The sequence below is a fragment of the Choristoneura fumiferana genome, chromosome Z (assembly GCF_025370935.1).
Source record: "Choristoneura fumiferana chromosome Z, NRCan_CFum_1, whole genome shotgun sequence".
Taxonomy (NCBI): Eukaryota; Metazoa; Arthropoda; class Insecta; order Lepidoptera; family Tortricidae; genus Choristoneura; species Choristoneura fumiferana.
This window is the reverse complement of record NC_133472.1, coordinates 28332144-28359636: the sequence shown is the minus strand read 5'-3', so window position 1 is coordinate 28359636 and position 27493 is coordinate 28332144. Positions and strand designations below refer to the sequence as shown.

Here is a 27493-nt window from a genome sequence, read left to right as displayed (position 1 = left end):
AATTAAATAGCAACAGTGGAAAATATTGTTCACTCACCTACTAGGTACCTTTTATTTTTCATGCATTGCTATATAATTATAAGTTTTTAGTTAAAATGATTTATTTGATTGATTTGGTGGATTTTTAGTTTATATAAATTAAAAATTATTAAAAAAATGTACAAACTTCTTTGTTTGTGGTTGTTTACACGTGATTGCCTTGTTCTTCGACGAGGATTTTATTTTATGCACTAGAGCATAAAAAGTAATTTTGTGTCGCCTAGATCTAGCATAAATACGAACTTTGCGAGCATGACAAGTGAAAAATATTAAATGTCACTGATAGTGAATACTAACAGTTATTTCAAAAAACCAGAAAATCTGGACAAAGTTGCAGCAGTTTATAATGAACTGAAGTGTTACATTAGAGGGTTTTCAGTAGAAACAGAAAAGTTATGTTAAAACGAAACAAAAGGGTTGACGAGCGGGATGTCGGATCCCTTTGTTTTCACTGGCGCACCATACGTGGCTCTATCAAAATATACAAAGGACCGAAATGTAACCACGCCGCGCCCACACGCTGCGGCTGCGGCGATAGTGTTTTGTCGACTCTTCATTATTTAAATAGGTAGGTACTTTCGAACTTAGGACACGTTTTAACATCCTGTAATTAATTTTGTAGTTACGTACGATAAAATATGTTAGTTTCATATTCAGGTGTCCAGTGAGTAGATCATCTTTGGATCCACCCATTGCTTAAATTTCAGTTATAGCAAAAAAATTACCGAGATATTTTAATTTTTTTTTTACTTTGTGACCTGTCGATTCACAAGAGCTGGCACGTTAGCACGAATGCATTGAATGAGCGAATGATGATATCTACGAGTAAGTGTGCATAATAAAACGATTAAATTCAGGTAGATATTGTATTCAATAAACGATAATCGTGTTTCTAGACAATCCCGTCTCGACAGTGTAAAAAACCCTGGATGGGTAAGTGTAGTATATCATATCATATGACTTTGTGTGCCCACTAACGCCATAAACCGCGAAAAATGCAGGGAAACAGGTGAATTTCGCATCTTTTCGTCGATCGCGGCGTCAGTGTGAAAACAAGCAATGACAAATGAAGAAAGAACGAAAGGCATTAGCTTCTTGTGAACCTACCCACCTCTAGTGAATTTTTTTTGCAACATGGATTCAATTTTAAGATCTTTAATATCAAGAGGTACTTACCAGAAAACGAGCTGATTAACCTAAGCTGTATTCAAATGTACTTACCAATAAATAAATTTTTTAACAAAAAAGGAAAAGCGAATCCAAAAAATAAAAAAAATGGAACCGACTACAAAACTCTTGGAACCATAGTCACAGTGTAAGAAAATGTAGTTTTTAGACTTTCCATAGTCGTCTATCACACCTACTATGGGTTTCAATCCCTCCTGCTGGGTCGTGCCGAGTCACCGACTTCGAGCTAGTAGGTACTAGAAAAATATTTTCAAGGGCTTTGTAGTCGGTTCCATTTTTTTTTTGAGTCGATTTTACTATTTTGTTAAAAAAATCTTTATTTCTCACTTTTTAGTGATTCGTAGCCAAAGTACATCTCACAACGATTCCATGAAGCCCAAACACGTCTTAGTTACGTTTTTTTATAACAGAGTTCCGTTGCCTACCTTCCGGCTTCAGCATCAGATCAGTTCGAAAGAATCATTAACTTAAAGCTCCTTCTTAGTCACTTATCTAGATATATTAATAATGACCGTTTATAGACGAGCGAGCATTACTTAGCTTTAACGAGTTCCATTGGTCATTTACGGTCTTCTTCATCAGATCCAGTTTACCAAATGATACTTTCTGAATGTAAATGCTCATCTTAATGCTAAAAATGCCAAAATTGCCATCGCCATACATAACAAAATACAAACATTGGAACATCCACACAGAACCTCCTCTTTTTTTGAAGTCGGTTAAAAAAAACTGAAACTTAAGAAAACTAAAAGCTGCTATTATGTTTAAGCTTAAAACAAATTACAAATATCAAAATTCTTTTGGATTTTTTTGACGAGACCCCCTAGTGCAACATGATACAATATACCTACACTCCGTGAGCTCTTAAAAAACCTTCGGATTTTAGAAGCATTCTTCGGGTATTGACGATGACACGCGATCGTGATATATGCGGTTCTGTTCTGTTATCAACTTGCAAAACTTTTAGAAGTTGCCGTAAAAGTTATATAAAGAATAACCATCAGTACAAAATAAACCTTACTGTAATAATATTACACTTAATTTCTTTTTCTAATTTCAATACAATATGACTTTTTGTCATGATACAAATCAAATAAAACAAAAACTGCATTTTCGAATTCTTCCATCGTTAATTTAAATAGAGAACATTACGGAAGTATATAGGGCTGTTATACTGTGTCTACTTCTCTTGAGTATTTAATTTTAATTTTTTTTATTTTGGTCTGCTTCGTTTAATATTTTTTAATGTACTTTTCGAAGTCTTTTATAACTCGGTCATTAAAATATTTACAATATTGAAATATTTGAAACTTTCAGCTTCTTTAAAAAATATATACATTATAATGAGACGGCCAGATGGCGTAGTGGTTAGAGAACCTGACTACGAAGCTTGAGGTCCCGGGTTCGATTTTCATTATTAGTAGTTTATGAGTAAATAGCAGCCTGGTATAAAATATACCTAAACTTGGATGATTCCGTATAAAATACGAAATCCTTAGAAAAATATTACTTAATTTTATCGTGATGGCTACGGAACCCTATTTTGGGCGTGTCTCACACGCTCTTGGCCGGTTTTTTCCGAACAAAACGGGACTACGCAACACTGTGGTTGCTCATTGTTTTATGGTACGGTTTTAAGGTGTATTAACTATAATTTTAATCTAAACTTTGATTTCACGCCCCTAATAACAGACTTTGAAAGCCACACTTTAAAACCTCACACAACAGTGGCGCCATCTAGAAATACAAAAAACGATAGCCCTCATTATCTTCGACTCCGTGGCTTAACAAAAAATTAAAAAAAAATTACATTCCACCCTAGAGATGAAAACGCAATTTTCCACCCGGCTATCTACCCATGAAAATTAAACTTTCCGAACAGGAGAGATGAAATAGTAGATTGATAACCAAGTGTGGAAAGTGACCCATTTCACCCGAGATATTTCTGACACTCGAACGAAGTGAGAGCGCCAATAGTTCGAGGGGAAATGGGTAATTTCACCCGAGTTAAACACTTTACTTTTCATTTAGACTGTGGGGAAAGTAAAAAACTACAAAAAAAGCATAATAATAAATTGGATTTACTTATATCCTACCTCTAACGGTACCTTTTTGACTGGAAACTTCCCACGGCCGACTATAACAAAAAAATCGAGTTGGTCACACTTTGGTCACAACCAAGGAGCTTATATATACAAAACTGGAGGTTGAACGCCGAACGAAGAAGTTTGACCTTTATTGCTTATTTATAATATTCCATCTCTTTGTTTCACATTTCGCGAATGACTTCCATCTCTTTCTTAACCTAACTAAAGAAAGAGATGGAATATGTTCGTGACGTAATAAAGATCAAATTTCTTGTTTCAAACGGATTCCTTGGTCACGACGTGCATCTAGCTAGATTAAGATGGTGAAAAAAAAGTGTCATTGACGTAACTCAATTATCTTCTACTCCAAGGCCAATCGAAAAATTAAAAAAAAAAATACTTTCCACCCTAGAGAAGAAAACGCAATTTTTCACCCGGCTATCTACCCATGAAAATTAAACTTTAGAAACAGGAGAGATGAAAAATTACAAGCTTTACCCTTGTTCATTGCTCGACCAGACTGGACAGATCATAGGAACAACGACATTTATAACGACGGCCGGTTCCAATACCTACTCCCTGAAAAAACATAATATTTTGGGACGGATTTTCTGTGATTCATCTTTTTATTCCTTAGAGTGCGGGCTCTAAGGAATCCCGGTAGGAAGCCCGCGTTGATCTAAGTTTTATTCTAATAAAACAAACATAAAAGACCACATAGTTATTTGTCACTCAAAATATCAGGGAAATATCAGGGAATGGTGAAAATGTTGACCCAAGGGTAGGTTATGATTTTTTGTCAAGTTAAAAATTACCTTAACATTGTTTTGATCTATTTCTTAGGTACAGTCTGAGTAAAAGAAGGTTCGTCACCCTAAGATCTATTTTCCTTTGCTCTGTTCTGTATGAGCGCTAATCTGCTTTACCGATTGAGTAGGACATACTGCGCCAACCTGTCAACCTGCTAGGGCGTTCTGCAGAATCAACCGCAACCCTGTCATCGTAACTGACATTGGCCCAAGCCTTAAGGCCGCCATTAAGGGGAATAATCATAACAATCAGGTGACCATAGCAACCCTACCACTACACCTTGGCAGTTGGCACTGACACACTGACAATTAATAGTTATTTATGTGGCTGGTGCATAATGAGAGGCATTAAAGTACGAGTGTGGTTTTATGAAACTAGCCGGAGGCGAGTTTCATAATAAGATCACACGAGTGTTTTAATGCCTAATTATGTATAGCCGCATACATAACTTTATCTACATGCTCATAAGTTTTCTATAATATGTTCAGATATGGCCTGTATTTTGACTTTGACTTTGAATAATAATTATTATCTACATGCATGTCATAAGTTTTCTACAATATGTACAGATATGCATTGTTAAAAAAAGTATTACCGATACTTTAATGTAAACATTAAGATGCACTGTACTTTAATGTGAACATTAAGATGCACGCGCAGATACCAGGTTTCTTAATAAAGGCCATTTGATAGTCGTTTCTGAACATATAATAGGGAAGTTATGATATGCATGTAGATAAATAGAAAAATAGAACATTATTTGATTGAAACTTTTACGAAGTTGTTTATTAAATGGTTTTGTATTGATATGAAACTAGATATTATATGTTAGGGGTGTATACTATTTTGACCCTTGTTACCATGACAAGTAAGTGTAATTTTATATGCACTTGTCTACTTAGTAGGTACTTTGGTTTCAAAACGTACCTACTATGAGTATGACTTTGTAAAGGAATCAATTTAATAACTGACGAAGGTTTTCCTAGCCCCACTTTACAATATCTATCTAATTTATTATTCATTATTTTATAATATTTATTCATTCCCCGAAAAAAAAAACGTTTGCATAATATGTTATTGAGAAATTTAATTCACAAGTATTATAGGTACAAAAAGTGTCAAATTTTTAATTGCTTAAATGATAAGGGCGTTCGTGAGGATAGTGTTCAGTGGTGGGTATATCGGGTTGGTAGTTAAAGTGATCGGGGCGCGCGGCCAGCTCGGCGGCGTAGTAGAGCGTGTCTCCGTCGCGCACCGGCTGCAGCCGCGCCAGGCTGAGCGCGCCGGCGCCGGCGCCTGTGCCCGCCGCCGCGCCCGCGCCCGCGCCCGCCAGCCGCTCCAGCTGCTCCATCACGCCCGCGGCGCACTCTCCCGCGTGGGACCGCATGTGGAAGTTCAAGTGGCTGCTCTGCTTGAACCGCCGCCCGCACACCGCGCACTCGAATGGCTGGATGTTGGTGTGAGTGCGCATGTGCTGTCGTAGATGCACAGACTGCGAAAAGCACTTGCTGCAAATGACGCATTTAAACGGTTTTATTTTAGTGTGCGTGCGCAGATGCTGGTCGAGGCCGGCCTTTTGCGTAAAAGCCTTCGGACAGAAGGTGCAGGCGAAAGGGCGCACGCCAGTGTGCATGCGCATGTGCTGCTGCAGCCCGCCCTGCTGAGTGAACCGCTTGGCGCAAACGGCGCATTGGTGCGGCTTGGTCTTGGCGTGCGCGGCGCGGGTGTGCTCCTCGTACGAGAGGCTATCGAGGAAGGTCTGTCCGCAAACACGACAAGGGAAGGCGAGACGCGCGGGCGCGGGTGCAGGCGCGGGCGCCGGCGCAGGGGCTAGAGGCGCGCCGGCCGCGGGCGCGAGCCCGAGCCACGGCTCGCGGTCCAGTCGCCTCTCGCACACTTGGCAGCGTAAGGCCGCCTTGCGCCGCTTGGTATGCTCTTCGCGGTAATGCAGCGAGTATTCACAGCAGTTGAAGAAGATCTGCCGACATTGCAGGTCGGGCCGCAGCGTTGAGGGGAACGTGCACGTAAATGGGCCCCTGCACAAGAGCGTAACTGTTATGGTGCATACTTTGTTGATAATGATGACCAATATTTACTTAATTTACATCAGAGCAGAACACTGGCCTTGCAACAAAGACTGGCGTTGAACAATGAACATCATTATTCGTCAAATGTTTTCGTAGGTACAGTATTGGGGACAGGTAACACGCACCTTAAGTCTATAGTCTGCTTAACGGGTTTCATCTGCGTCCGTCTGACCACCCCTTCGAGCCTGCGTCTTTTTACGGCGTCGATGTCAATATCATCCCCCTCCACTTTAACAATAAGAAAAGTCGTGTCCTCAGCAAACATTCGGGTTGTTATACCATCTTCTTGCAGTATTATTTCATTAATATCATAAGGCCTTCTAAGTGGTATGAACTTGAAATTACAGACGTCATTGATACCCTGAAATATTAAAATAAGTTTTCTAAATCCCATATTTTTCTACACGCATTAAACGTTTTAAAAACTGCCTAAGTGCGTGTCGGACGGTAAAATCAGTCTCTTTCGGTTGCATGTTATGATGTGCTCCCATTATTTTGTATTTAAATCTTATCTTAAGTAGGTACTTACCTGAGGGGCTACTACAAAAATCGATAACCGAAGTTCGTATCGTACCGTCCCGCTGACGCTAATATTATTTAATACGAGAGTGAGAGTCGGTACGATACGAACTTAGATTTTCGAACTTCGTTGAGTAGCCATTTAGTTAATCTGTAAGTAGCGGTTAACTAAGATTGGGGTTATTAAAATTAGAGATTAAGGTGCTTTGGGGTAATTCTGTAAATGGGGTTATTCCATTTATTTAAAATTTCTTCTAAACGTGTTGATGTTTAACCACTGGCAGCACTAAAATGGATGCCCTATTTACCGCTCCTCGCGCCTCTCCAGATGATGCGAGGCGCTGACATCGGTTGGACGCGCAATAGATTTTTTTTTGGGTAAGGTGCATTTTCGTGCCAAAAAATTAAATACGAAATAACCCCAACACCGCTATCTCTAAAACCTGGTAAGTTACAAGATTGAACTATTAATGTTATGACAAATAATCGTTTTTTGCGAATGACTGTGTCAGTCTAAAAGGCCTAGCTATAGTTTAATTCTTTTTCCCGAATTACCCCTTTAGGGGTTATTCCAGTGAAGTGATTCCCGAAATAACCCCAGCTTACGTTAGTATGGTAATTGTCTGAGGTATTCAAACTTTCAACTTTTCAAGATTTAGATTTTTTTATTTGTGGTGTAAGGGGGCCAACCTCCATCTATGGACCCCAAGCCAACCTTACCTGCCCGTGGTGCACCCTGCCGTCTAACAGACTAGGCTCTGGCAGCTGGCTGGTTGCGGCATAGCGCAGCCAAAATCGGCACAGTTAAGTCCCCGGGCCCCGGATGGGCTGCAGCATCGGCGGTGCAATAAACTGTGCCCTACGATCGCCAACTCGCATGCCCAGTGTGGGGATTATGGGCAAACCGCTACCAGAATGCAGCGCAAGGCAAAGAGATGGCCCCCTGTTCCCGGTCGATCCAAGGCTACCTAAGTAAACTGACCCTGGCTAAGTAGAACGGACGGACTTTTAGGACTCTTCTAGCGCAGTTGGAAGTGGAGCTGGAGAACATAAGGTGGCATATTCAGGAGTTTAGTGAAGTACATAGAGAGGGAGAGGGCACCATCATCTTAGACTCGGGCCACCTTTTGTACTTCCGCGAGGATGATCAAACATCACAGGGTGGCTTAGGGTTCCTTGTTAATAGGTCCCTCTCTAACAGCATTAAAGAGATCTCCAGTGTGTCGAACAGGGTAGAGTACCTGATACTTCGGCTATCAAAACAATGTAGCATGAAGTTTATTTAGTTGCTTGCATACTTGCTTCTTTGAAATGATTATGGTTCACGCGAGCAAAGCATGCTCACTTGCAAGCTTGCTTAAATGTTTGCTTGCATGCTTGCTTGCTTGCATACTTGAATGCTTGCTAGCATGCTTGCTTGATTGCTTGCTTCATTGAAATGTTTATGGTTGACGCGAGCGTAGCCGCGAGTAAAAGCTAGTTCAAAATATAAAAGTGACATGGCATTTCTAATTGTTTTATATACTTACTGGTATATTCCCGCGGCTTCGCTCCTCTCCCCCTATTCTGCTATTTGGGGCGGAGACAAACTCTACAATCCACACATCAAAGATCATAATAATCTGTCCAGCTGTTCTCGAGTTATAAATGGTGTAACTAATCCAGCTTTGTTCTATAATGTATGTAGATTTACTATTCCTTTGCGGCAAATTTTGTGAACCACATTGCGTTTGTGGTATTTCGTAATACAGAGATTGAAAAAATCTGTATATTAAAACCTGGATATTACTAACGAAATGAAAATTAAAAATGAATGGGTTAATTTCAGCCAAAAAGAAATATGAACCTTGAGCCAAATTATAATAAAGTCCACTTTTCAATAACATGCAGAATAACCCCGCTATATTCCGAAATAGCCCCTGTGCAAAAAAAAAAATAACTACTTTTTGAATACCAATATTTCCATAAATCGATCATATTTTAGAAACTTTTTTATACAGTATATAAGATCGATTAGTGGAAACGACAGAAATATCCTAAGACTTTAAATATAATGTACCAACTCGGAGTAATTAACGAAATTACAAACGTCATCATCATCAAAAATCCACGTGGAATTACCCCAAAGCACCTTATTAAGATTCCGGCAGATGACGGGTACAAAAAAAAAGGATACCTACTGTACTAGCGTACCAAAGGTTAATAAGTATAGTGCAGTTTAGTTTAGATATATTATATAGACCGAACGAAATATAATGGTATTATTCCGATATGTTAGTAGGTATATGAACTGAGTTCAGGTACCTCCTTATCTACAAAAACGCTTTCTGGGTATTAATTAACTAAATATAGTATGTAGTATACTTAAATAATTACTAACAGTAGTGGTTTTTTCTGGTTTACTTTGGGTTTGTGATTCCCTCTTTTCAGGAATAGCAACTGCCTCTTCTACTCCGAATTTTTTTTATAGGAGAAATCGACATGACGTTGGCTCAATCGAAAGGCAAAGCCAAAATAAAAAATAAATTTAATAAAAAAACTGAATCGCGCAGCCGCCGATCAGACGCCCCCTCGCCCGCTTTACCCTCTGGAATCTCCGAAAAGGCTATGCCTGCTTTTTGGAAATAGCAAATTTTACGCAATCGACTTACTTATTTTTGAAAATAATAAATACTGCATTTATGGATTTTTGAAAATCAAAAATCCAATCTGTGAAAACAAAACGTAACTACACGTAACTGTTAGTTTTCCTTGGTCTTCTGTTATTTTGATTGTGCATGTTATCTGGTGATAAATGAACCTTATCACTTATCAGTAACACTTTCGCTCTGCATCATAAAATACAGCAATTTATTTTTGTCGCATTTGACGGGTTCGAGTCTTGATAAGGCAGACGATTTTTCAAAAATCCATAAATGCAGAATTTGTTGTTTTCAAAACTAAAGGAAAGTCTCCTTTACACAGAATGTGCTATTTCCAATATTTAAGGTAGTTGCCATCCGTGTAGCATTCGATCTTTCCATCCTGTATAACCAAGCCACCGCTTGGAACCGGTTTTTGAACGTAAGATACCTACCTCTATCATTCGAAAATAGCGTAAATCTATGTATCTATGTATGAGAAGCATGTTGAAAGTGAGCTTGCCTGATCTGCTGGCATCAGCGGCGCAGCCGATTGGAGCTCGTCGTCGCTGCCCGAACTTTCCACGTCGTGTTGCAGATTTTTGTGATTTTGCAATGCATTGGCATTGTAAAAAGTTTTCTTACACAGACGACATACAAACTGGGCAGTTGCATCTTCTTCCCAAGCCGCATATTGCTAAAAATATTGTTTTCAACATTGTTGATTTATTTAATAATAAAATGAGACACAATGTTTATTAAAAGTATTTAGCTTTATAACTCTGATACCTGCACTGAAAGGATATAAGGCTCTGTCGATTCCTGCATGGATGAAGTTGATCCCTGAACCTCCATAACGTTATTTATTACATACGCTGTCTAGTTAATATAATTATTGCAATCACTGTATATTCTTACTGCATTTGATGGCTGATGACTTTTTATGAATTCATTATCAAGTGGAGTGAGACTTTAGACTGTAGTAGAAACGTTTTTATTACTTAGTATTCTTATATTAATTTAATTAATCTATAACTTGCAATGTAATTATTCAGTTCGGGGTCGCTAAACATGAAACAATATTTAAGGATTCCGCCATTTTTCACGCAACGAGCGGGTGACACTATTTACCGGCACGGACAATACCGATATTGAAGTACCGGCCCGATATTTCGTGTAAACGCCTTAGAAACTCTTGTCAGTTTGGCACCAGTTTGTATGGGCGTGTACACGAAATATTGAGCCGGTATTTCCATGACGGTATTGTCCGTGCCAGCCAGTAAATAGGTAGTGTCACCCGTACAGCAGGGCTACTACGAAACACGAAACACGAAGTTCGTGTCGTGCGGTCTCTCTGACACTTAAACTATTTAATACGAGAGCGAGAGAGACGGTACGATACGAACTTCGAGTTTCGTAGTAGCCCTGCTGATAACAAATGGACACGTTACCATGCCATAGACAATTCAATTTTTAATAATGAGTGAAAATTGTATGTAGCTGCTATTATTCATAAATGGTACCGACTAGTAGATTTACCTAAACATGTTATTAAACACAATACAGTTTGTAAATCCTTTATTAAGTTGTTATTGTAGGATTAATTAATTAATATAGGTACAGAAATTAAATACTTAAGTACTTATTGTAAAATAAAAGATTTTAAAATAGTAAATAGATACAATTACTTATAACAACAAATGCTATACCCTACCAGGGTTCATGTTAACTTTAAGAGCTTATGTTACATGTATGCAATATATAAATAAATAAAAATAAATATAGTAAATAAACGAAACTATGTCAAAGTGAAGTGACATGGAAGCATGACATGTCACAAATACGCGGCGTTCAAATAGTGTCTTTAAAAATATTATATAAAATGCAAAAAATATAAACAAAATATTGATTTATACACCTCCGTAAAATGAAAAACTTCAATCTAATTGATTTATTGTAATTTTGTTATTTTTCCTCTTATTATATTATAGTATTACTTGTAGTATCGAAAAGTTGAACACACCGAAACCCCTTTTCCATACTATGATTTGAGCTAATTAAGTTTTAGAACATTAAACGAAGAGGTTAGAGTGTTAGAGTGACGTTGGAGTGACGATACGTACGATTTAATCTAATTTCCTTTTCAATTGCGAATATCAAAAACATTCATTAAATTAATGTTAGTCGACGTATGCATGTAAATTTAGTGAGTCGAAAAATAACTAACAATGGCTGGGTCGGCGTTGAGGCGGTTAATGGCTGAATATAAACGTAAGTTCTACGGCTATGACCTATTGCTTACGTATTATGATTTTGCAATAAATATCATTTGTACAAAATAACAATAGAAGGGTAAATTGAACAAAATGAACTGTGTCATAGATGTTATAAGTTATTGCAGCATAACTAGTAGCCCAAGAGCACTTAAGGTGCCCGTAGACCCTAGATAAGCCGACATAAACGTATAATTTTGACGGAAAATACTATTTATTCAATTTATTTTAAACCGCACATAAAAAAAACAATATATTAAAAAAAAACCAAAAGTTATACAAAAAAATTGTAATATAGATTCACATGTTGCGAGGTTGTACAGAAAGTTTTTAAATATTGAATAAGTTAGTATTGAAAATTTAGATGTTTTAAGTCTCACAATTAATTCAAGCCGAATAGGAACCAATAGTACACAGGAGCGCTTGTGAAAAGCCTTGTTAGGAATTTTGAGGGTTAATATGTAATACCCAAGTTTCTATACAAAAGGCATTCAAAATTGTAGAGCAAAAATAATCCTAACAAATAATTCCTAGCTGCAAAAACAACCGAAAAGTATGCAACACTATACACTCATGCAGCGTTGTAATGCTGCATTATATCTATATCACTAATATTATAAATAGGAAAGATTTTGATTTTTGGATGTTTGTTACAAATTAACTCAATAACTACTAGACCGATTTTAAATATTCTTTCACTATTAGTATGCAAAATTATTCCAGTGCCATAGGCTATATTTATTATCAGAAAAAATTAGGGTTCATACTAAAACTTTAGTAATGTAACTCAGTGTAAAAAAAGTTGCCATGAAACATCTTGCATCGCATGCGCTGTGGAAACTATTGATGATAGAACAGAAAAATTACCTACAATGTTAAAGAATATATTAAGTAATACCTACAAAAAACTTCGCGATTCCAAATGTCCATCTATTATAGTTATGTCACTTTAATTACTTTCTTACATTTTAAAAAATGACTGAAATGCAGACTAAAATCAAACCATATTATCCATACCTTTGTATTAATCCTTATCCAAATAAATAATTTTATTTTCAAGATGGTTTCAATACCTGTTGCTTACTTTTGTAAATTATGTAAAGTTGAGTTTCTTGCTGGATTCTTCTCAACAGAGGTTGTTCTGAACCGGTGGTAGATTTTTTTTGACATTCATATGTGCTTGTTATAGCCTAAATTGAATAAAGATATTTTGACTTTGACTTTGATTATTCAAATCGGACATTCCATTCAAAAGATTAAGTAATAGTACCTAGTACCGTACAGAAAGGACTCTCGAACAAAAGTCAAGTTTAGGTATAAATCGTTACCTACTCTTACGACTTGCACGCGAAATGGGAACATCATGTTACATAAGCGTTCATAATTCGTTGGGCATCGTTGACTCGAAACAGGTTTGGCGCCAAGAGCACAGGGTTCCCACTCGCCGATGAATAAAGATAACAGTGGCTATTAAATGAATTCAGGTAGGTAAGGGTAGTTCATAATAAACAAGTAAATATTCCTTAACATACTTATATAACAACAAAGCATGACAATGATAACCTTTTCCTACTACCGATATCCGTATTCGCGAAACCATGTCTTAATATTATTTCTGACCAACCAATTACAGAATTTTATCAGTAGATAACTACAAACATACGAAAATATTACTAGGCAGGGACTTAGGAAATTAGAGAAGTAAAGAGAATGACCTTTCAACATCTTTCGGAATGTTAAGAAATGATAATTCCGATTCCTTTATCTTCTTTTTAATTATACATTCGTAAACACAACAGTATAACTCAGACTGATTATATCGTTTCGAAGTAATTGTTGCAAAATGAAATAAGCAGGTACCTACACAAATCACGCGCGACGCGTCCAGCGTGCGAGCCAAGCGGTAACCCACCGGCTGAACATATCTAAACTGTGGAGTGTCCAACCCCTGATATTACGCAATCATTCCAGCCTATATACGTCCCACTGCAGGGCAGAGGCCTCCTCTCAGAACAAGAGGGCTTGGGCCATAAGTTCCCACGCGGGCCCAGTGCAGATTGGGAACTTCACACGCACCATTGAATTGCTTCGCAGGTTTGTGCAGGTTTCCTCACGATGTTTTCCTTCACCGCAAAGCTCGTGGTAAATTTCAAATGTAATTCCGCACATGAATTTCGATAAACTCGGAGGTGCGAGCTGGGGTTTGAACCCACGACCCTCTGCTTGAGAGGCGATAGGTCAAACCATTAGGCCACCACGGCTTCGCGCAATAAAAAATATTAATCTAACCAAAAAATGCATTTACTCTACATTGGCACGCTCCGGCTTCGCGCGGGTCGGGTTGGGGTGTAGTTATTGGGAAACGGAGATTTTTTTTTTTATCAAATAGCTGGCAAACGAACATGCGGGTCACCTGATGGTAAGCGATCCCCGCCAGCCATGGACACATACAGCATAATTCGGACTGCGGGTGCTTTGCCGGCCTAAAAGGGAGGGGGGAAGGGGAGAGAAGAGTAAAAGGGGGGAGGGGAGTTGGGCCTCCGGATCTCCCACACACCGTACGAAACACAGTAGCAAAACCACTATTTCACGCCGGTATTCTGTGGTAGTGTGGTAGGTATACTAACCCGGTCGAGCCGGCCCATTCATACTGCAGCCAGCAAGTGGTTACAGTAAGGCTCTATCACATGTGATTATGAATTTCACAGTGCTTTGGCTTGTCTGTAATGCTGTGTAATTATTTCATTAAATAAATAAATAAATAAATGTGTGTGAAGTGCCCTTGATTTGAGACCTTTTTAGAGTTCTGTGCCCAAAGGGTGATAAAAACGGGACCCTATTACTAAGACTACACTGTCCATCTGCCTGTCTTTCAATAGGCTGTATCTCATGAACTGTAGGTAATAGACAGTTGAAGTTTTCACAGATGATTGTATTTCTGTTGGCGCTATAACAGCAAATACTAAAAACAGAATAAAATAAATATCCAAGGGAGGCTCCCACCCATACAACAAACGTGTTTTTTTTTTGCCGTTTATGCTCGATATTAATAACGGCAACAGGTAGTTGCTTGAAATATTCACAGAATATTCATTTTCATATTCATTCACGTTAAAAATAATTAAATTAAAATAAAATAATTATTTAAGGGGGCTCCCATACAGCAAATGTAGTTTTTTTTGCCGTTTTTAGCTAATGTCTAATGTTGTATAGGTATGTAACCTTTCGTGCGGGAGTCCGACTCTCACTTGGCCTTTTTTTTTTTAATCCCGTGCGAAGCCGGGGCGGGTCGCTAGTTATATATATAATTTGAAAGCTACTTGTAGGACCAAAGCTACAATGAATATGGAATGGGCCCAACTAGCTATAGAAGTCAACTTGCTACTCTATTGATGTTTCTTTTTCACTGAACTTTGTTTATGTATCTATTTATTTATCAGTGAAGCTATATAAAGTAAGTAATTTGTTTTGGTGTAAGTTTACTTATTTTTTGCCATTCCAGAATTGACAATAAACCCTCCAGAAGGAATTCTTGCTGGCCCTATAAATGAAGAAAACTTCTTCGAATGGGAAGCTCTCATCACGTAAGTCATCTCATAACTTTTATTTAAATCTCTTTTTGTTGTTTTTGTGTATCATGTATCTGTTTGCAGCAGTCTCTGTGGTACCACAGGATATCATTATAATTTATCAAGCTTCATATTGCCGGTTATAAATAAAATTCAATGTCATTTAAAGAAACTCTTCAAATAATGAATTATATATAAATCATTTCCTCACCCATCACTCCAATGCTTTAGCTTCAGAATTGCTCCTAAATGCCAGTGTGGTTAAAAGATTAAAACATAACCTCATTATTTAAGTAATGCAAGAGGCACTGGCCTCTAAATTTACATGCCGCCATCACGTTATCTGATTATAGTCTGGCGACTGATTGCAGATTTAAAACAAAAACAAAAATAGAATTATATAATAATTTGAAAAGTCATTCTGAATTTCAGGCACAGTGTTGTTTTGTTATTATAGTGAAGTGGGTTTGAGTATCTTAAATAAATAAAAATTAATCGTAAAATGTGTTGCTAAGCGCAAAACTTGGGAATGGCTGGACCGATTTCGCTAATTCTTTTTTGTTGTGTTTGTTATTGTCAGGAGAAGGTTTTTATGAAAGAAAATTTGGAAAAATTACAACGGGGGCGAAGCCACGGGCAACAACTAGTGCTTCATAAAACCCAAGATCAAAATACCAAATCTCACAGAAACTATAAACGGAAGTATGAATATTAAAATGCTGAATGTCTATTATACCATAAGTTTTAAATCCATTTTTATTATTTTATCTATATATATAAAAGAAGAAACTGACTGACTGACTGACTTATAGATCAACCCACAGCCCAAACCGCTGGGCCTAGAAACTTGGAATTTGGTACAAGGGTTCTTTTTATGATGTAAGTGAGCACTAAGAAAGGATTTTTAAAAATTCATCCTCTAAGGGGGTGAAATAGGGGGGGTGAAGCTTATATGGAATTTTCTCATTTCTGGACTTAGAAGTATGAAAATAGGTGTATAAGTTTTTAGTTACAATTAAAAATTATCTGTGTTAGTGAAATGGATAAAATTCCCTCCTAAAAGGGAAAAATGGGGGGGTAAAGTTTGTATGGAAATTTTCTCATTTGTGGGCTTAGAAGTATGAAAATAGGTATACTAGTTCTCGATTAGAATTTAAAATTATCTGTGTAGGTAAAATGGATAAAATTCCCCCCTAAAGGGGTAAAATGGTGCGTAAAATTTGAAAGGAAATTTTCTCATTTCTGGACTTAGAAGTATGAAAATAGGTGTATAAGTTCCTGATTACAATTAACAATTATCTGTGTAATTCAAATGGATAAAATTCCCCCCTAAAGGGGTAAAATGGGGGGTAAAGTTTGTATGGAAATTTTCTCATTTCTGAACTTAGCATTATGAAAATTGGTATACTTATACTTACAGGGTCCTGATTAAAAATAAAAACCGGCCAAGAGCGTGTCGGACACGCCCAAGATAGGGTTCCGTAGCCATTACGAAAAAATCAAGTAATATTATGTGCGTTATAACAATTAAAACACTTACTACAGTCTTAAAATCTATTACCAGAAAAAGAGCGTATCTTCATGGCACTTACGTCCGTTTGTTGAGAAGCTAAGTTTTTCGGGAATAACTCAAAAACGGTATATCTGATCATGTTGAAACCAATTTTACCCTATAAATATTTATTTTTGTAACTCATCATTGATATACATCTTGTAGTTTTCGAGTACCTAATATGCCTGTGACATACGGACGGATGGACAGACAGACAGACAGACGGACTTGACGAAACTATAAGAGTTCCGTTTTTGCCATTTTGGCTCCGAAAAAATAAAGAAAGAAGAAGTAGCTTTCGACTTATTAGGGGGGAGTTTCTATGAGACCTCCTTATTTCTAGACTACAAATATGGCTGGTCACAATTTTAAAATGATCCATATGGTGTTGGCGACTTCAATAGGGGAGGAGGTTTTTCATACCAAATGTACACATAAAATGTGGAAATTAAATTGATATAAAATGATGTGTGATATAAATTTACAAATAATTATGCAGTAGGTACCAAACTTAAAAATTACTCATCGGCTTGTACATAATAAAATCAATAATATTAAAAGAAGTGTATTTTTTGTGTGATTATCCGTTCTTATTTATCTTTTACCTAATTTACAAAATATTATGTACAGTGCAATTTCGAACAATACTTCGGGTTCTAGAGTAAGATTCGGTTCTCGCCGGAAGCACACGAGATAATTAATTTACTCTCATGCTTTGCATAAAACTTTTCATAAACTAGCTTCTAAACTGGTAAAAATGTTGTTTATAGCAAAGTACTTTAGTAAACTGTTACCTATCGTTTACGGCAGTACTTCGTTATGCACACAGATACAAATATCATAATTATAACGGGGTTAATTAAAACATATGCCCTGATAACTAAAGTACACGCGGACGAAGTCGCGGGCAAAAGCTAGTTATTTCCATACAATTATACATTTTAACAGTATGACTAAATTTGTATTTAAATGTTGATAAGAATACCTACATTTTATGCCATAAAATACTTATTTAATATCATAAATAACCTCTGTAGCAAACTTAAAGAATGCTGAGGGAAATTCAGTTGCCTAGGCACTGTTTATTACACAAGTATTTTGCACGAGCTATTCTGATAAAACATTGTTTTTTTTTCACTTTCTCTTTTTCAGAGGTCCGGAAGGCACATGTTTTGAAGGTGGCATATTTCCAGCAAAATTAGTGTTTCCTCCAGACTACCCTCTGAGTCCACCTAAGATGCAATTTATTTGTGAAATGTTTCATCCAAACAGTAAGTTGAATATAAATAAGGTGTTTGTGCTCTGTTCATTTGTTTATTATGCAAAGTAAATGAAAGTTACAATGTAATTTTTAGGAATTTAGTAACATCCCTTAATTTCTATTCCATTGCCATATTAGTTCACACAGTTTTGTCAGTGTAGTTCACAATAGTATACGTATATTGGTAACAATGAAAATTAATTATCTCACTATTACAGTATATGCTGATGGCCGTGTTTGCATATCTATCCTTCATGCACCTGGTGATGATCCCATGGGATATGAAAGTAGTGCGGAACGATGGTCGCCTGTTCAGAGCGTAGAGAAAATACTACTTTCTGTTGTCAGTATGCTGGCTGGTGAGTAAGGATATCGATATTGTTTATTAAGGGTAAGTTGTACCTAGTTACTACTAGGAGGGTGCGAAGTACTAGGTGGGGGTAATGAAATCTTTCGCGGCGCTGATAGTGGCGAAAAGAAGAAATAATTTAGGCTCTGTCATCTGTCATACTCATATATTATTGAACACTGTCCCTGTTTTGTTCTTAATTCCTCTACATCTCGGACATGTCCAGCAACAATTTTCCTTATGAAACGGTTTGTGGTTGAAATTTTATATTGAGTGATACTCACAAAACCGGTCTTCAAAATGATACACATTTTGATCTGAAAACGATATTTAATTGATTACTAGCGATATAAGAACAACTACAACTAAACATGAAGTAAACAAACCCTGACATAACGAAAATAAAACACTTTTTTGAATAAATTTTACTCTCATTTAATTTTAATGACCAAAAATGAATTCACAACCTTTTGCCCACCCAAATCACGGTATCACAGTAAATTTGTATTATAAATTAATACGTTATAGGTTTGATTTTGTCACAATGTCGCGATGAAATTTCCAAACGTCAGAGCATCAGAGCCAAAAATGTTGCGGACGCTAGGTGGCGCTGATGTCGTGCACAGAGCCAATAATCATATTATCATAAGTAGTGTCAAATCATCCATGAAATCAAAGGGATTAATAAGGTATTAATCAGTAACTTGGTGCAACACATGCCAAATGTTTGTAAAAAAATCATAACTTAAGCTCAAACTTAAGATTGGCATTCTATAAGTGGCTTGTGGCACTACACAACATAATTGGACTCCATACACGTAACAGAAATTGAAAAAAAAAAAACTTTTTTACTCGCATCAACGTGTGGCACATAGTTCGACAGCTCTTTTGAAAAAATAGTAAGGTTTCTCAATAACTTTTGATTAAGTGAAGATTTCCGGAAATAATCGCTCTCAAAGTAGCAAAAATTGTGTCCCCCCCTCTATCTTGTAAACCGTTTGTCCAAAAAATATGCAAAAAATATGGAAAGGTAACGCTTAATAAATACTTTCAACGAAAATTGGTTTCAACATGATCGGATATAAGTACCGTTTTTGAGTTATTGCCGAAAAACTGCGCTTCTCAACAAACGGACGTAAGTGCCATGAAGATACGCTCTTTTTCTGGTAAAAGTGTTTTAATTGTGTTATAACGCACATAATATTACTTGTTTTTTTCGTAATGGCTACGGAACCCTATCTTGGGCGTGTCCGACACGCTCTTGGCCGGTTTTTTATATTTATTTCACTATCAAATAGGAAAATATTCTCTCCACATGATGGTGATGGGTTAACAAATCATCCAGAGAAAATAAACTGTCGTACTACTGTTAAAGAATACGACTTTCTTTTCCAGAACCTAATGATGAAAGCGGTGCAAATGTAGATGCTGCTAAGATGTGGAGGGAGGATAGAGAACAATTTAACAAAATTGCTGAAAGACTGGTAAAAAGCACATTGGGTTTACCTTTGCAATAATTTTTAGGAAAGTAATGTTAAATGACGCTGGTGATTGTTTGAGTCATTTTTAAAAAAATATTTTGTGTTATATAAAAGTATATTTACATGATTGACTCTACATAATATATTTTTAGCTTTATCTTCCATACTACATATAAATATAGTCATAGACAAACAAGAGTGTAAATAAGCTGCACAAGACCAGCCAGCTATCCGAGTTCCAGATTTTCAGTAGGTAGGTAAATATTTAAATTTAAACAATTTATAATCTGAAATACATGACTAAAGTAGTGGCAAACTGTACTTGACTATAAAACGATCTAGCACAAAGCTACTTCCGAGAATAAACTGGCTTCTTTCTATGTATTACATAAATATTAGTTATTAATTTCTTATCTGATATTTTGCACCCGATGATCTAACTAAAACATAAAACCACAGACAAAATACGTATGAAAGAGTTACTTAAAAAAGATAAATAATTTAATATTATGTACTGCTTATCAGAGAGAATTGAATATTTCCGAGTACCTACTGTAAATAATTAGGTCAGCGAATAGGTACTTTATGATTCGCTTCGCGACGGTTATACATATGATTTCATCGTTACATATTTGTCTGCTATTTACTGTATCAAAAGATTACCTATACGTAAAAAATAATAGATCATATGTCTTTCTTGTTTTACAACTTTTAACTTGTAAAATTGAAACTTTTAGTTTATATTTTGTAGTTACATAAGGACATTTAACATAACATGCCTTATCTCGCTCGTACCCACATGATGTGAGTAAGATTGCTTTCAAGCTTACATTGCTGTCTACGGACCACGAGTCATGGATCTGTCAATTAAAATAAATTATGACGTTAGTGTAGTCAGTTCCATTTTTAGTCTCATCGCTGTCGAAATAATCGGAAATTATAGGTAGAGTCATTCACGACGACGCGTGCCGTGGTTCTTATTACAATGTCATTAATGTCTAATTTTGACAAAATCACGTGTCTTCGTGGATGGGACTAGGTATATATTAGTTTACTGAGAGCATATTATAATATCGACAAACTGTCCAAGTGACAAGGCGCAGTAATCTGTAAAAAAAGTAATACCCTAGCGACCGCGCTATAATCATAAGAGGCTGTTTATATACAAATTGTTGAGATTCCAGATTCAAATACATATAATCGAAATGTTATTTTAAATATAATTACGCATAAAAATATATTCGTCCTTATTTTCTTCTTTCTAGTCATGTGCTATTTATTGTATTCTAATTCTGGATTATATTCGTGTGCGCTGACAAATGAATTTCTGTGATAGTTGAAACATCTCGACTTGTCTGTAATGTCAGCATAGTATAAATTAACAATTATTCCTCATAATTATTGTTATTTCAAAGCAATGATATGCCCCTAGCTGACCTATCACCTTGAATACAGATTGTTTTATGTAATTTCTAGAATATTGCAGGGCACCTGAATTAGATTGTGTGCAAAGCCTTATCTTGCTAGGTAGGCCTGAATAACATATGACTTGTCCTGTCAAGGCTTAGAGGTAAAGCCAACCAATTTGATTCCTGGGCCAACCTTGTCATAGTAAATAACTTTATTATCCTTTAACACGCTTATCGAATGACGTGAATGTCACGGTGAAAAAGGTTCTAGGAATCCAGTTGATTGACTGGTTATTCCATTTTATGATATGGCCGGAAACCGAAATTGATCGTCTATTATTCCGTTTTTCATCTCGTGTTGATTCATGATACGTACAGTCACCAGCACATTATCTGGCACAACAAGCGTGCATAATTATCTGATACGACTCTATTTCTAGGGCCGGAAGGACGTGTCAGATATTTTTGCACGCTCCGCTGTGACAGATATTAATACTGGTGACTGTACTTACGACTATTAGGCTTTCCTTGACAAATGCGTCAAATATACACGTTCTTATTAAAATAACTTGCGATTGGTCATCGTTCATCCACCATTACCTCTCATATTTCGTTTTCTAGATTTTTTTTACCGTACAACGGCAAAAACTACTAGACACTGGCAAAGTTGTCCTCCGATGGACAGAGCCATATTTTTTTAAAGAAACAACAACAACAACAACAACTTGCGATTATGTTAAGGGTGGTTAAGGTGTGCATTGATAATTATTATCGTGACAAAAGGAAACTTCTTTCACTGCACTGTATGTACGTACTCGGAGACTTAAGTTAATTACACCTAACTCGTTTTAATTATGGGTTGTACTTACCGATTTATATCTCTGCGATAGGGATGAGTACCTATCGAAGACATAAAAATCGTAGCTAGACTGAACTGAATAATCGACTGTAGGTACAGTCACCAGCACCAATATCTGACACAATAAGCGTGCATAAATATCTGATACGACTCTATTTCTAGGGCCGGAAGGACGTGTCAGATATTTTTGCACGCTCCGCTGTGGCAGATATTAATGCTGGTGACTGTACAGTAACACAGTGAAAGTTCACATTAATTAAGTCGCTGCGCTGTCTAAAGTGTGTTTTAACGATAGACTATTGAATGAACGTAAACTATGCTCTATGAAGTTTAGGCGGCGTCACGTCTCGATCAGTCAAAGGGGTCAAGCAAGCCAGACGAGCGTATTTTTTTTGAGTTATGAGTCGCGTATTAATAATACTTAATTCGAGTAATTTTGGTTTCATACAATGTGTACAAAAAGATCAAATTGTCAAAGTTATAATAACCCTCGTTTTGAGTCGCCGTGTGGCACAAACTGGACTTATGTATAAAACGGAATGCAGAAGAAATTACGCGACCAAAATTCCCTCGTCTCTGGCTTCGTCCTTACGCGCCTTCTAACGTGAACGACAGGACACTTAGTTAAGCTATATATAAGTCTACGAATTCGACTAGTCTGTTGATAAACTATGAACCGTCTAGGCGTTGATAAAACGTCAACGGTTGATTTAAGTTAATGCATTCAGCACATACCTTATATCGAGATAGACGAAAAGAGCGCTTCAAACTGTATGAGAACCTAGCGTGTCGAATTTTTCGTACCTACGATGACGTCACGAGCGAGATTTAGTGATGGGAAATCTAGACCGCACGGTACCGATTCAAAGGCGCACGGTACCGATTCAAAGGCACGCGGAACCGATTTATGGTGACAAACAGACAGACGGACAATGAATTCTTAGCAATAGGGTCCCGTTTTTACCCTTTGGGTACGGAACCACAGAATAACTAATAGTACTACCGTACAGAAGGGACTCTCTTGAACAAAAGTCAAGTTTAGGTATAAATCGTTGCCTACTCTTACGACTTGCACGCGAAATTGAAACTTATCATGTTACACGAGCGTTCATATTCCGTTGCGCACCGTCGACTCAAAACCGGTTTGGCGCCAAGAGCACAGGGTTCCCACTCGCCGATGAATAAAGATAACAGTGGGTACTAACTAATATGAATTCAATAAGCTACCTTTGATAAAGAAGTAAATAACCTTTAATAGCTAAAGCCACAAAACAACAATATTTTATCAGCAACAGCAACCATTTGGTAGTACCAAGTAGTTTGGTTTGGTACCTCTTTGTTCAATCTTTAGTGATATTTTTGTTTAGTTTGTTTTAAGTTGGCTTGACAAAATGCCTACTTACTTATAAACAAACATTTGAGCAAACTTAGTTACTTGCAATTGTAATTTGTTTTAAAATGGGTCTAAAGTGTTTGCTTTTAGGTGAATTGTAAACAATACTAAAATCTACTAAATAAGTACCTACCTGTCGCAAAACTATATTCCTTTAGATGCCCTAAAATCCTTGTAATACCTAACAATATTGTTCTTATTATGCACCTACTTCTCTTACAGAGTATTTAACTATATGATGGTTTAAATTAAATTCATGAAAATGGCTTCTTACCTTTGAATACCTATCTTTCGGAAGGTTGAAAAATGATAATTCCGATTCTTTTATCTTCTTTTTATTCATACAGCCGTAAACAATTTCGAAGTCATAGTTTGCAAAAAAAATAAGTTGGTAGGTACCTACACAAATCACGCGCGACGCGTCCAGCATGCGAGCTAAGCGGCAACCCACTGCCATGCACCCAATGGTTGGGTGCGCCGGCCGAACGTACCTAAACTGCGGAGAGTCCAACCCCTGACGGAACCCTAAAAATGAGATACAGTACCGCACTGGAAGAGTTATTATATTAATCATTATTAGCACCTAGAGCTTTACTTTTATTGCCACCTTGAGCTGGCTTCAGACGTAAGTAACTACGTGCTTGACAAGCTTCCAGACGATAAAGATATTTGAATTAGCTTTATGATAAATATAGAACTCGCAAGCTTATAAAGCTATTATACGCCTAGCTTGCAAGCAGACGTTGATAACTGTACTAATCATTGTCAGATATCCTTGGTTTACCTGCGCTGTTCGACTTGACAAGCAAAACAGCTGAAGGGTAATTCTGCGGCCCTCCTTCCAACCGCTATCAGTTAACTATAAGTTTAAGACTTTATTAATTATAAGGAAGATTGTTGGTATCACCTTCTTGTCGCTAGGTAGATCCTGGCCAATTCATCAATTCATATGTATAAATTATATACTTGTTAATATTAACAGCTAGGGAGGTGACAGCGGTTGAGACGCCCGTGTATTCATAAACCCTCAGTTTAATACATCAGTGTAAACCCTTAAACAAACCCTGACGTGCATGTGCAGCTCTAAGAATGCAGTTTCGTCTGTAGCCGGCTTTAAAGGAGTGGTTATTGGTATTTAATGGTAACTTTAGGTTGGTTTACGTTCGATATACGTTAATTAATGGTTTGACGAAGCAAAGGTAGCGGGAACCCGCAAAACTATACTGAGCGGCAAAAAATCTGGCCCTCAAATGTACCTATGCAATTTTGTATGAAGAGTGGGCCAAATTTTGTGCCACTGACTATATATTCAAACGTTGACTTAGACTTGACTAGGTAAGTAATTTAAATGGATTATTAAAGTTTAATTCTCTATATTGTTTTTTATTTGTCTAGATCAACTTTTTTTTGCGAAAATCCGACTAACATTTTACGTTCATCTCCAAAAGCCTCGTCCACTTTTTTTCACAGAAGATAGCACAAAAACGATCATTGCGAAGAGCTTTAGGGATGGCCTTTAACTAAAAAATAGTGGATTGTACAACAAGAGCATAAAACGAGCCATTTTACCTGGAACGCTCATATAGCCACCCGAGCTGGTACGGCGAGGGTGGATAGTCACATCGAGGGTAAAAAGGTTGATTGATTTATTTTAATTGATTTGATAATTTTTAGTTTTATATATTAAAAATATTCAAAAATATGTAAAAACTTTTTTGTTTGTGGCTATGTTGACACCCGATTACGAAGATTTTACATTATGCACTATTAGACGAAGATTTTACATTATGCACTAGAGCATAAAAAGTCATTTTATGTCGCCTAGATCCAGCATAAACACGAACTTTACGAGCATGAGAAGTGAAATAGTAGATTGTACAAGAGCATAAAACGAGCCATTTTACCCGAGGCGTTCATATAGCCATGTCGTCATGGATAGACACGTCGAGGGAAAAATGGGTTTAATGCTCAAGTTTTACCCTATGCTTTTCACTTTGATTGAGAGGAAATTAAATGGCAACAGTGGAAACAATTATTAACTAATTTATAATATTATTATTGCTATATAATTATAAATTATTAGTTTTATTGATTTATTTTGATTGATTTTTAGTTTTACAAAAAAATAAAAATTATTAAAGAAATAAGTATATTGAAACTTTTTTGTTTGTGGCTGTTGACACCTGATTACCTTGGTCTTAGACGAAGATTTTACTTTATGCACTAGACTCGTAGTGCAAACAAAAATCATGAAAAGATTTCGTATTTTTACAAAATTTAATTCTCATTGGCAATGGCCAAATTAGTGTTTCAGAAAATACATATCAATATTTTTAGTTCAGTAAATAACAAAGCCAAAAATGCAATAACTTGGCCCGCCATATATTATTTCGTTAGGACAGTCAAGGGCAAAGATATCGACACGGCCAAAGTTGCAAAAATATGTATACACGGCCTTAATGTTCAGTGCATAAAGTCGTGTATACATATTTTTGTAACTTTGGCCGTATCGATATCTTTGCCCTTGACTGTACCTATATATTGGCACGCGAAGGAAAAAGTTTCCCCATCCCTGCACTAGAGCATAAATAGTCATTTTATGTCGCCTATATACAGCATAAACACGAACTTTACGAGCATGAGAAGTGAAAAAGCCTTTTTCACCCCAGCAGCTCAAACAGGCAGGTTTTGCTATGAAAAAAACAGTGAGCAAAATGTGAGACAAAGTAGCTTTTTCATTATTATTTTTAAATGCTGAGGACAGTGCTGGGTCCACTCCAAAGAGTATTAGCACTTGGGCATTCTTAAGTGACTTTTTAAAGATGTAAAGTAGTAAGTTTTAAATATGATTAACTAAGTACTATATTTATTTCTTAACAATCGGATTATATTTTAAAGTTTTTGTCTTTTCGTTTTTGTATGTGGTTTTATTTTAACCTTTAATTGAAATGTTCTCGCTGCTCAGATGAAAAGTTGTGTGTATGTGTCACATGAGACCAAAGTTTTTTTGCATCTCCTGTCTTTGAATCCCTCGCTGATCTCAGGATTCTAACCTAGAATTCTCGCTCGTGATACAATTGTAGATTCCTTCGCTTACTCGGGATTCAAAATCAACACTCGCACCAAAAAATGACTTTGCTCTCTTGTTGCACAAATAACTATTTTGCATTCGACCCGAACCAATTAAAATACGTTCCAGAGTAGTCGTTTCTATTTTTATGGTGAAATTGGATGACGGAAATAGGATCTAGTATGTAAATTACTACACAAATAGTTCGACTATTCTGGACCGTATTTTCAGGGATTCGGATCGGACGTAGTGCGAAACCACTCCATAACAGTGGATATCTTCCATCTGATAATACCATACTTAATAACGTTCTTAAAATGACGAAAGTCGATATTGCATCACATGTGGTGGCAACCTTACAAACCTCCAAACTCCAAACTCGATGTTGTGTATCTACGCTTTCTATCCATTTGTGGCCCATAGGTATCAGTATCAGACTGATATCTATAAAAATACACTGATTGTCAAGCATAGTATTTAATATAAGATATAGGTATGTTTAATTAACTTTGTTAAGGCTGCTCGTTACAGCGTCGAAGAAGAGTGATCCATAACCATAGGCTTGGGCTTGTTTTTGGGATGGATGCTGTACACTTTCACATACTGACCAGTTATGTTCTGCAAATAAAAAAAGCTAGGTCATTGATGTATAACTACGAGAATGCAGTTCAATAAATGACAACATTTATACTATTCGATGTTAAGTTTATTCTTTCCATCTAATGTATTTTTATGTGTATCGAATATGTGTAAATAAATGTTTCTCTCTCTCTCTCTCTCTCTCTCTCTCTCTCTCATTTAATTTTATTGACAACTACCCATAGATATTAGTACATACGAGTAGGTAGGTAGGTACTGTTACATTAGTAGCACTTTATAGTACACTTTCAAGCACGCGCACTGACACACACACAAACACAGAACAT

The 27493-nt window shown here is 36.7% G+C and overlaps 3 protein-coding genes across 5 annotated transcripts in view; 1 reads left to right on the top strand and 2 right to left on the bottom strand.

The window, feature by feature from the left end:
- Positions 1-5241: 5241 nt before the first annotated feature.
- LOC141439241 (uncharacterized) lies at positions 5242-11168 on the bottom strand. Of its 3 annotated transcripts, none has more exons than XM_074103468.1 (5): positions 10986-11168; positions 10141-10416; positions 9875-10048; positions 6337-6572; positions 5242-6160 (listed from the first exon to the last, which is right to left on the bottom strand). In XM_074103468.1, exons 2-5 carry the CDS (start codon positions 10204-10206, stop codon positions 5251-5253), a joined length of 1386 nt encoding a protein of 461 aa, XP_073959569.1. In that variant the 5' UTR covers positions 10207-10416; positions 10986-11168; the 3' UTR covers positions 5242-5250. The 3 variants fall into 3 exon arrangements, with proteins under 3 accessions (XP_073959569.1, XP_073959559.1, XP_073959579.1); XM_074103458.1 differs by lacking the exon at positions 10986-11168 and adding an exon at positions 10879-10957; XM_074103478.1 differs by lacking the exon at positions 10986-11168 and adding an exon at positions 10891-10943 and having other exon boundaries at positions 10141-10288.
- A 248-nt stretch (positions 11169-11416) lies between these two features.
- Ubc7 (ubiquitin conjugating enzyme 7) lies at positions 11417-24871 on the top strand. Its single transcript, XM_074095432.1, has 5 exons — positions 11417-11622; positions 15127-15208; positions 17898-18016; positions 18225-18365; positions 19751-24871. Exons 1-5 carry the CDS (start codon positions 11580-11582, stop codon positions 19870-19872), a joined length of 507 nt encoding a protein of 168 aa, XP_073951533.1. The 5' UTR covers positions 11417-11579; the 3' UTR covers positions 19873-24871.
- The window catches only part of LOC141433379 (uncharacterized), a 33290-nt gene continuing 26227 nt past the window's right edge, over positions 20431-27493 (bottom strand). The window contains exon 21 of the mRNA XM_074095399.1: positions 20431-27185. Within this exon, the coding sequence (XP_073951500.1) occupies positions 27093-27185 (93 nt within the window). The 3' untranslated portion in view covers positions 20431-27092. The remainder of the gene's footprint in view (positions 27186-27493) is intronic.

What these genes read in the sequence shown, in the direction of transcription:
- LOC141439241 (XM_074103468.1), bottom strand. Translation starts at nt 10,206, where the DNA reads ATGGAGGTTCAGGGATCAACTTCATCCATGCAGGAATCGACAGAGCCT. An exon ending in CTTATATCCTTTCAGTGCAG is followed by an intron (nt 10,049 to 10,140) that starts GTATCAGAGTTA and finishes CAATATTTTTAG; the next exon opens with CAATATGCGGCTTGGGAAGA. An exon ending in CGCTGATGCCAGCAGATCAG is followed by an intron (nt 6,573 to 9,874) that starts GCAAGCTCACTT and finishes TTAATATTTCAG; the next exon opens with GGTATCAATGACGTCTGTAA.
- Ubc7 (XM_074095432.1), top strand. Translation starts at nt 11,580, where the DNA reads ATGGCTGGGTCGGCGTTGAGGCGGTTAATGGCTGAATATAAAC. An exon ending in GTTAATGGCTGAATATAAAC is followed by an intron (nt 11,623 to 15,126) that starts GTAAGTTCTACG and finishes TTGCCATTCCAG; the next exon opens with AATTGACAATAAACCCTCCA. An exon ending in GAATGGGAAGCTCTCATCAC is followed by an intron (nt 15,209 to 17,897) that starts GTAAGTCATCTC and finishes TCTCTTTTTCAG; the next exon opens with AGGTCCGGAAGGCACATGTT.